The sequence below is a fragment of the Enoplosus armatus genome, chromosome 15 (assembly GCF_043641665.1).
Source record: "Enoplosus armatus isolate fEnoArm2 chromosome 15, fEnoArm2.hap1, whole genome shotgun sequence".
In the NCBI taxonomy this organism is placed as follows: domain Eukaryota; kingdom Metazoa; phylum Chordata; class Actinopteri; order Centrarchiformes; family Enoplosidae; genus Enoplosus; species Enoplosus armatus.
This window is the reverse complement of record NC_092194.1, coordinates 9901973-9911882: the sequence shown is the minus strand read 5'-3', so window position 1 is coordinate 9911882 and position 9910 is coordinate 9901973. Positions and strand designations below refer to the sequence as shown.

General features: G+C 41.6%; 1 protein-coding gene across 2 annotated transcripts; it reads right to left on the bottom strand.

Annotated features, from left to right (window-relative positions):
* Nucleotides 1–464: 464 nt before the first annotated feature.
* Nucleotides 465–2494, bottom strand: otx2b (orthodenticle homeobox 2b). Of its 2 annotated transcripts, XM_070920204.1 has the most exons (4): nucleotides 2394–2494; nucleotides 2106–2114; nucleotides 1724–1886; nucleotides 465–1088 (listed from the first exon to the last, which is right to left on the bottom strand). In XM_070920204.1, exons 1-4 carry the CDS (start codon nucleotides 2492–2494, stop codon nucleotides 465–467), a joined length of 897 nt encoding a protein of 298 aa, XP_070776305.1. The 2 variants fall into 2 exon arrangements, with proteins under 2 accessions (XP_070776305.1, XP_070776306.1); XM_070920205.1 differs by lacking the exon at nucleotides 2106–2114 and having other exon boundaries at nucleotides 1724–1875; nucleotides 2398–2494.
* Nucleotides 2495–9910: the final 7416 nt, after the last annotated feature.

The following is a 9910-nucleotide window of genomic DNA, read 5'->3' as shown; positions in this document are numbered from 1 at the left end:
ACACCATCCTCGTGTCTCTCTGCCAAGCACGTCGGCAAAGTTGTGTAAGAAGCTTAAAGGTGGTCTGTCCATCCCGAGCACTTCACCAGGAGAATGAAGAGTTTTTGTTCTTGGATAAGCATTAGTTCCGTGGCTGTGGTGGACTTTTCTCTGTGTTGTCCTCAACAGGTGTTTTTTTTACGCATAGAGGCACACACTGACAGACATGGATGAGGGGCTACAACCTGTGAATGAACGAGAAATGAAAAATCTCTTTGCCAGTGCTAAAATAAATTAAACCTCTCCTCTAGGAGGACCAAAGACCGTCATGTCAAAAAAACCCCGAGGCCCCTGAGAGCCCTTCCTCGCCGAGCCCGGCTGACGTTTGAACCAGTCCGATGTGTTTTATTAAGGGATGGCAGCGCTGTGTCTGATGTGATCGTCACTGTTTGTGCACTTTTTTTTTTGACAGCTGATTGCTCTGTTCACAGGACCTGGAATTTCCACGAGGAAGTTTGATCCTTATAATCCAAGCAATCGGCATTGAAGTTCAGCTTCCACGACGCCGCTTGGTCCTTATAATCCAAGCAGTCTGCTGTGGAGTTGAAGCCCAGGCCGGACGTCCCGTAGCCCTGGGTGGAGAGGGACGCCGGGGACTGGTTCAGATGGCTTGTGACCGCGTTTGTGCTCATCGGACTGAGGGTTGAGCCCGGGCCTGACAACTGGTGGTGCATGGGAGTGAGGTAAGAGCCGCAGTCCATGCCGCCGAAGTAGGACGTCGAGCCGGCGTAGCCCTGGCTGTAGCTCGAGGCCTGGGTGTAGGTCATGGGGTAGGACCTCTGCATGCAGGAGGAGGAGGTAGACAGGGGGTCTGAGAGCGGAGAGATGGACGCCGGGCTCCAGATGGACACCGGGGCGGTGCTGGTTGGGATGGCGGGGACTGTGGTGGTGCTGGTGGGGGGCGTGAACTGGCCGCTGGCCCCGCTCTCTGAGCTCACTTCTCTGGTTGGGGAACTTTTCTTTTTGGCAGGTCGCACCTTGTTCTGGCCCCCGTTCTGCTGCTGCTGCTGCTGCTGGCGACACTTTGCCCGCCGGTTCTTAAACCAGACCTGGAAGAGTCACATATTGGTACATGTTATTTTCAAAATCCCTTAATTATAGTTCAAATACAACCCATCATTTACGTTTCTGGAACATGTAGAGCGCAAACAGTATAATATTTCCCCACTGCAAGTAATAGCCCCTGTTTTTTATCAATCCATGTGGGAAAAATAGATTTATTTAATTTGTTTCCAACCCAAATCAAGATGTTTCTAGACTTGGTACCAATGGACTGATCGGTCTCATTTCATTGCTCAAATTCTCGGAACAGGACTCTGTCGTTAAGTGGAATTATCTCACCCCACTGGCAAAAGTTTTCCACTTGATCAGACAAAATGCTAAGCTTCAGATATACTGTCAGTCACGGGTTGAGACGAGTGTTTCTTCAGATATAAAATTCATTTTTTTTAAACTATTTAGTTCGAGCGTGTTTGGTTTCATATTTATGCCTCCGTAAATGAGATGTAGGTGTTGCCTACATAAACATGGTTTCACATTGTTAAATCGAGACAATTGAATCACTCAAAAAGGCGCTTTTGCTTCGATGTTTCACAAATAACAGCCAAGATTTTTCTTTTCACACCTAAAATATTTGTCAACATCGACCAATTTCCAAATATGGCAGATGTTGCGGTTAACCCACCTGTACTCGGGACTCAGGTAGATTGATTTTCAGCGCCACCTCTTCGCGCATGAATATGTCCGGGTACCGAGTTTTGGCGAACAACGCCTCCAAAACGTCGAGCTGTGCGCGCGTAAAAGTAGTCCTCTCTCGCCTCTGCTTCCGTGGCGTTGCTGCAAGTAAAAGGGAAATGTAGATCAGTTAAATTATGGGGTTTTTTTTATGTATCATTTTAAAATAAAACATAAACGCAAGTAAAAAAGATCAAAGGCAGATCTGTAACAGAGTCCTGTGAGACTTAGACGCCGGTGGCAAATTGTACCACTTGACGTACTTTAGTCTAATGTGCCAAAAATGATGCAGTTTGAGCAAAAATCAAAGCAATTAGCAAATAATGAATTCTGAGGCCCATCTAAAAATAAAATCACACAAGAGGAGACTTCTGTTCCCTCCCAGCTGTGTGCGTTTGCAAGAAGTTTGGCCGACGAAATATAATGTGTTTGATTTCTTGACCAATTCATATATTGACAGTCATTACTCGACTTCATTGTATCTCCCAAATTTTAGAAGTCATTATTCGATTTAGAAGTTTTGAATTACGCTCTGTAACATTCCCAGTCCATTAAGTTTGCAGCCTCAAGCCTTTCATGTTCTTTCCTTACGCCTTATTTATTCTTCAAAAAGTTCAAACCCACCTGGATAGCCCACTGATGGATGCAAAAGATCCATTCCGGAAGTAGTTAAGCTGAGGCCATTGACTGTGTAAGGTGGTTGCTTTAGATACGACATCATGCTAATGTTTGTCTGAGGGCTGAAGTTGGAGAAAATTTTGAAAATTGGATGGAGCTCCGGAGATGTACTTGGTGTCCTCTGTCCGCCGTGTGGTCCGTGTTATGCCGGGCACCTGTTCCAAAAAAAAACGACAAGAGAAGAAGGCATCGATGAAGCTCTGTTGACATGGCGCTGTCGCGAAATAATAAGCCCTCTCCAAAACGCACGGCGCTGCTCAAAAAGCACCAACCACATCTCCAGCTGTCCCCATCTCTGCAACCCCCCACCCCCTCCCACAAACACAAAGCAACACACCGGCTCTGTAACTGCAACAAGTCCCTTAAAGTTCAATTAAAGCCACTGGTACTGGTATTATATGAAGTATAATAAAATTAGAACTTTTAACTGCCCGGGCTGTTTAAACTAACACTAAAAAAAAACACCTCAATAAACCCACATTGCCAAAGTGTTTCTGTGTCTTTGGCTCTACTTTATACTCTGTTTTTCTCTCTATTTTTTCTCTATTTTATGTAAAGTTTTGTTCATAAATGGAGACAGAAGACCAGTGGGATGTGAAAGAAGAAACTGATTTGATGTTATGGAAACCGATTCTACAGGCAACACAAATAATCACCTTTCACGCCGAATTCCTGATTTAACATCTACCTTTTCATTCATTTTCGCTGTTGTTAAGAATTTTTTTTTTTTAAATGGCGTCTAGTGCCCTTTTATTTTATTTTAAGATTGGCATGAATTTTCAAGGCAATTTCGAGTGGAAACTATTTAGATATTTTTTTATTTTAAACCACGAGATGATTTGATGCCGAGAAGCTTTATTTCAGTTTTTAAAAAAAGACACATTGAACACATCACGGTTGCAGATCTTTAACCAGAAACCAAAGTGCTCTGCGATGTTGATTGGTAAACGTGTGATTGCTGTCACTTCAACTTCAGTGACCCTCACCCGTCATCCCCACTGCGCGTCTTGATTAGTTGCATTTTTTTTTCAATATCCAACGGTTTTAACCCCCTCATCCCAATCTGTCGCACTTAAAACAGACCCGTCTACCAGTTGCACACACACACCCGCTCAATAATAATCACCCTGTCCAATAATTAATTATGATAAATGTTTTTCCTGTTGATGAATTAACGAGATAATCCGAGTGGCATCTTACTGGATCAATACAGTCCAAAGAGCTTCAGGCTCCTAAAAATCTCTTTAATCTTCAATCATGTCTTCTGCGTGTCTTCTGAATTGTGATCATATTATATTTATTATTCTGACGCAGCACACACAGAAAAAAATATTTTAAACGACAGGGGAGAAATTTAATTAGTATAAATGTTCATTTAATTGAGCAAAACTCCCAATTTAGACGCATAAAAACAATCTGTCACAAGAACCTCGAAAACACGAGGTGAAATATATTAAAAGTGACGTGCTGGTTTATTGTCCTCTGCATTATTCATCTCTGGAGGCAGAAAAGGCCCCGACACATTTTTTTTCAACAGAAGGCCTAAATGTTCTTTCTCTTTCAGCCTCGCCCCTCCACAGTTATCCTTCCTGTCGCATTATTTCCGTCTGTAAATGTATGGCGAGGACTCAGTGTGCATTATGGAATAAATGAGAGCTTCGTTTCGAGTGGAAACTTCACTCACTGAATGTGGACTCGGTGTCCTCGGTGAGAGCGTCAGTCAGCGAGAGTGTGAGATTTGTAAAACATGACCTCCACGAATCATACAATAACGAAAAATCTGACATCGGAACAGCTTTAATTTACCTTTGAATCTGTGTTTCCATTAGCAGAGACCATCATAACGTAACTCCCATCAGCTTGCTGCTGTAATTATCGGACGCTCTGCGTGCATTTACATCATTTACGTCGTTCAGATTGCTGTTCACACACACTTGACTGTCTCTGTACTCTGCTAAATAAATAACAGGCTGAGTTTGAGAGGGTTCAGCCTTCATCTGCAGTTTGATGCCACTAAACCGCCTGAAGCCTTCTCTCTGGCATTTCTTCCAGAGTCTCAGTGGGTTTTATTTTAGCACCAGCACCAATCTGTAAACGTTGTATTCCCTCTTTGAAAGAAAATGATTGTGTAAGCCTTTTAAATGTGGTTTTATAACAGGTGGGGTTTCCTGCAGCTTCTAATTATTTTTTACTTTGACTCCACCGCGACTCCTTATTTCAATATAGGCTAATAATGATAATAATAATAATAATAATAATAATAATAATGATAAAAATAATACTAGTAAAGATGGTATAAATTATATTATTAATAATAGTAATAAAAGTTGAACTTACCCTGGTATCGACGACTGTAAAGTTCTTTGTCTGCTCGGTTTCCTCCAGGAGAAATAATAAAACTCAGCGCAGATAAACGACGTCCTGGCGGATAAAAAAACACAAAACCAACCAAAAGCAGAAGAAGAAGCAGGAGCAGCCGTCTTCAGAGGCAGAAACACAGTGCGGATAAAAGTTCAACGTTGAGCGCCGGCATCGGGTTTAGAAGCGGTGCGGCGGCGGAGTGATGGAGGAGGCTGCATGTACGCCTTTAGGATTTGTTGGTGTGTTGTGAGTGAAGTGGTTTGAGTTGGATTTTGTACAAACTGCCAGCCAATGGGAGCCGCAGGACTGAGCTGAGGTCTGTCTCTGTCTCCGTCTCTCACACCGGTGGGGAGGATGAGGGTTTTTTTTTTCCTTTTTTTTTTCTTTCTGGGAAACAAATGTCTCCAGCTACTTTTTTTTGACGCACAGTCCTCAGCCAATGGCAGCGAGAGGGCGACTGACAACATCCCCATCCCACCGCAGAGAGGGTGCATTGATAATAAATAAACGGTATATGCCTTTTGGATGACGAGAAGTGGAGTTTAAACCGAGGAAAAGTCACTTTAGTCACCTTTTTTTTGAAATTACATTTTATATTTGACATCGCTGTTATCCAGTGGATGCGTTAAACTGAGGAAAGTTACATGAAGACTGGTGGGTGAGGAGGGGAAATATATGCGGAAATAAAGAGTTTTCTGAAAATATTTATGTACAGTGTGAATACATACTCATACTTAATACAATTATTTTCCAGTGCATCACTTATCTTCATTGAGTGCGTATAAAAGTCATCCAAAAATGTTATTTCTGTTTTTAAAATCATTAGGTTTAAAAAGTTCCAGACACTCGAGGAATATTAAAGCATCTTAACACAGACTCTATGAGGGGGAAAAAACGTGAGCTTCTAGTGTTTATAAATCTGTATGCTGTATGAAAGGTTGACAAAATTGAAATAAAAATAAATCTGTGACAAAAAGACAGAGGGGGAAAAAATCTGAAGCAGGGCTCTCCATGTGAAGGCTGCACCGTCCTCTCACATTCCAGCGCGTCGCAAAAAAAGGGGATTTAGAGCGACTTATTTTCTTAAAACTGTCCTCCCGTCCACAGAGCCAGCCAGTCTGCTCCCATCAGCCTCGTACAGGCCTGCACCAAAATACACCCAGAATATTTACAGGGGGGTTCCCACCGAGAGACACCGAGCAGCCGAGGACTCTCGGGCACCGGAGCCTGCAGAGAGCAGACACCCAGAGATGAGGACACATGACAGGGGGAAGAAAAGCCAGATACAGGCCGGCTGTGCAGGTGGAGGCGACTTTTATTTCACTTGAAACGGTTTCTCCGAGAGGAAGATGGGAAATAAGATAAACGACAAATCTGAAGGTAGGCCTGTTTTATTTTAGATTTGATTTACAGGAAAGTTTTGTGTTGTGAAACCATGTAATAATAATAATAATAATAATAATAATGATGATGATAGCCTAATAACAGTATGGTGTCGTTATTTTTTATTTGATGTTGTTGATATAATAGTCCAGGATTCCTCTTATTTCATATTCACTGGAGGACCTACACGCTGCACGGGACAAATAAGCCTCCTCTATGTCACTTGAATTTTGAACCTGCGTGCCCATCTCAAAATAATATGCCGAGGGTTTTTGTCACGGCTTGGTAAATGTATCATCTTAAGAGGCTTTGTGGAACACCTACACACACACACACACACACATACACACACACACACACACACACACACACACACATAGTCACACACACTGCGCGCTTGCACGGACACACCCGCTCACTTCAAACAGATTTGAATATTGATTTAGATTTATAAACACAGGCAGACCGTGGGTTTTATGAATCGTCGTTTGCCTCTCTCTGTGGCTCGTGTGGAAAGGCCAGAGTCAAAGGTGCAGTGACAGCTGCTGGGGGAACTGGTTTTCACTCCGAGCTGCAGCCTCACACAAACTGGTACACTATATCAACTTTACTCAAAACTCAGTGACAACTCTTTTGACAGATTTCGATCAAAGGGAGCGGCTGAATGGATCATAACCCTGGATTTCTTTTAACGACCAAACGTGAGATTTGATCTCAGCAGAGGAAAAGTTTTGCTGTGAGTCAGCCCGTTTGGAGGAGAGGACCTGCAGCACATTCAGGTATCCCTGTTTATTTTTTATGTTTATTTATGTTTTTACTGCCGGATAAAACACATATTTTGTCATCTAATGGAAAGGAAAAGTGGAGTAAAATCACATAAACTCACCTGTTTATTTTGATTTATTTTTGTGTGTCATGTATCATAGAGGGTATCGCTTCAGACTGGAGTAAAGATTAATTCTTGGTTAGTGTATTTTTAATTATGTTTGCTTTATGACCATCACAAAGGTCACGGTTTAGCCTTCCCACATTTTTACTACAACAGACTCCACCAGACTCCAGCCAAAAAGCATCATGTTTTGCGCAGCATGTAAAGCTTAAATTAACAGAGACTTACAGCTCCTTTTAAAAATGTTCTGTATTCTTTTACTCTCACGCCTTAACACGTCCAGCCCACAAGGCGAACTTTTAAAGTCTCTCAGTGCAACATAAGGAATAATCAGCTTGCAGCTAAAAATTAGATTTTTAAGAATATGCAAATATTTCCTCATATTTAACAGCTGCATGGTAATGCACCCTAACGCGAGACTTTCAAACTGCTGCGTGGAAAATCATGACGCGTGATGCTGTTTATCTGCTGGATCTCACCGTTTAAATTGCTAAATAATTTATTAAACTGTAAAGCCAGGCCCTCCGCAGGGACTTTGTATCTTAAAAGGACGTTTAAAGGGAGAAGGAGTTAAACGCCTCTGGCGAGCAGCGCTCCCACTGACTCCCGGCTAATTGACGACGACGGCTTTTATCTCCGCCTCAGCTACACTCAACCTGAGGGTGAGGATATCACCAGGCCTGCTCCAACCTGTGATTTCTACCAGTTAATGCGAAGCCTATACATCTGTACTAATACATTGGACAGGCCTGGGTGTTTGACCTTTGTTTGATGGCCTTAAAAAGAAAAATGTTAATTATTGCAGGCAGCCCCGTTCTCCCCCTGCTCTGCTCCTTATCCAGGCATTAAAAGAAATAATCAACAAATTACAGAATGGGTAAATGTGTGGTTTTAACATTAAATAGAACAAATAAAAACACAGCAGCCCAAGGTTTTAATTGTTGTTGTTTTTTGTACAAAATGATTGTGAGTTGTTTGAATTTAAAGCTGCGTATTTACCACAAGTATATACATCTTCTTACTATAGGCAGCTTTCCTCTCCTCTCCTCTGCCTCCTTCCCTCCTTGTTTGATATTCGCATGGCTGAAGATGAGGAATGTGTTGGTGGAATTCATTCTGAGCTTTAAAAAAAAAGAGCCAGAAAAAAAGGGGAATAAAATCCAATAAATCCAATTCATATAGAAATGCTGATAGTCTTTAATGTCAAGAAAAGCTTTTCCCTCTGCATTGGGGATCTAAGTCTATAGTACCTTTTGATTATAAAACAAGAATTTACTTTGGAGTTACTTTTATCAACCTTGGCTATATTTTCCCCTCATTTTCTTTTTTGTTATTAAACACAAAAAGTTATTATTATTAGATGAAAAACATTCTTTAGAGCTGAACTACTGGCAACCACTTTTAATCTAATCTCAGTTTACAGAATCGTACATCTCAGTCGTTATTTTGACTGAAAAATTGAAGCTGTCATATAAATGTAGTAATAATGTTCTTTTTTTAAATAGTTTATTAATTTATTTAAGGTCATGTATATGTATATCACTAAGCAAAGCTGATAAAACCACTGATGTTCCAGTCCTTTTTTTAACCTGGATATAGAAGGTAATTACTGTAGATACGGTGTGTGAGTGTGTGGGTGACAGAAAGAGAGGAGAGAGAGAGAGAGATGAGCTGAAGTAGGATAATCACAAGCTGTATTTTAATTAGCCTGGCAGGTTTGATGGATATGTTGCTGCTGCTGCTGCTGCTGCTTTGCAAAAAAAAAAAAAAAGGTGCACTGCGTAGTGAGCAAGGTGTCTAAACTGAGGGCTTTCCCCACGCTGTCCCCTTATCACAAAGGAGCTAAACCTTTGTGTAATGTAACATGTAACTGACCCTAGAGGTCATCAAAACACATTCAGTCTCCTCCCCAGGGATTAAAGGGGGACAAACCCCATTCAGTGTCAGTTTGGGGAAGAGTTTACTGACACAGAGGCACACAGGCAGATCCACCAGGCAGCTCTCTGCATCTGGGATTTTATCTCCACAATTATTCACAATGCTACAAATTTAGTTTTGGTTCAAAGTTCTGCTTAAAATGATTACAGGAAATGCTTATGCTGTTGAATGAGTCTGTATTCTAGTTTTTAAGGGCTTGTGCTTCTGTAATGAAAAGGTGTTGCTGATCATAAAATTACGGGTTTATTTTTCCACACACATTTTCTCTCCGTGAATTTCAAATGTGGTGCCTCGATAATGCCGCGGCTGTGTGTGTGTGTGTGTGTGTTTGCCAAGTTTGCTCTTTCCATTAATATGACATGCCTTTTAATTAGTGCCATAATTGTTTGTGTTGTGTTTGTGCAGGAGTTCGCCAACAAACAAACGGATGCAATTAAACACACTCGCCTTCAGATCATCAATGAGGAGGCAAAGTCAAGACTGGTGAAAAAAAACCCAACAAGGACAAACATAAGACGGGAGAAGACTCTGCTGCCTCAAGGTTAAACTGTGTAAAAGAGCTCGTCTTCACACAATCTGGATAGTCCTCTTCAAAGTGACTGTTTTTTTTATATTAAATGTCCTCATTTTACAACTTGATATAACTCTTACTTGATGCTATATTTTGGTATCATAGCTGAAGAATTAAACAAAGTTAATTTATTACCATATTCCTGTTTCTTCTCTGCCTCCACACCATCTTGGAAGTCAAAAGATAATTTGCAAATAAAGACAATCACTGTCCAACCACCACCCTGCTCTCTGGCTCTCTCTCTCCACCTCTCCGTCAGTAGGCTTCACCTCTGTGTGCTGAGGTGTCTGCATGGCGTGGTAAAACCTGCCCTGCAG

Bases quoted from the DNA above. Each gene is read 5' to 3' on its own strand.
- otx2b (XM_070920204.1), bottom strand. From the start codon at position 2,494: ATGATGTCGTATCTAAAGCAACCACCTTACACAGTCAATGGCCTCAGC. The intron at 1,089-1,723 runs GTGGGTTAACCG...TGACTCTTCCAG, and splicing joins TACCTGAGTCCCGAGTACAG to GTCTGGTTTAAGAACCGGCG.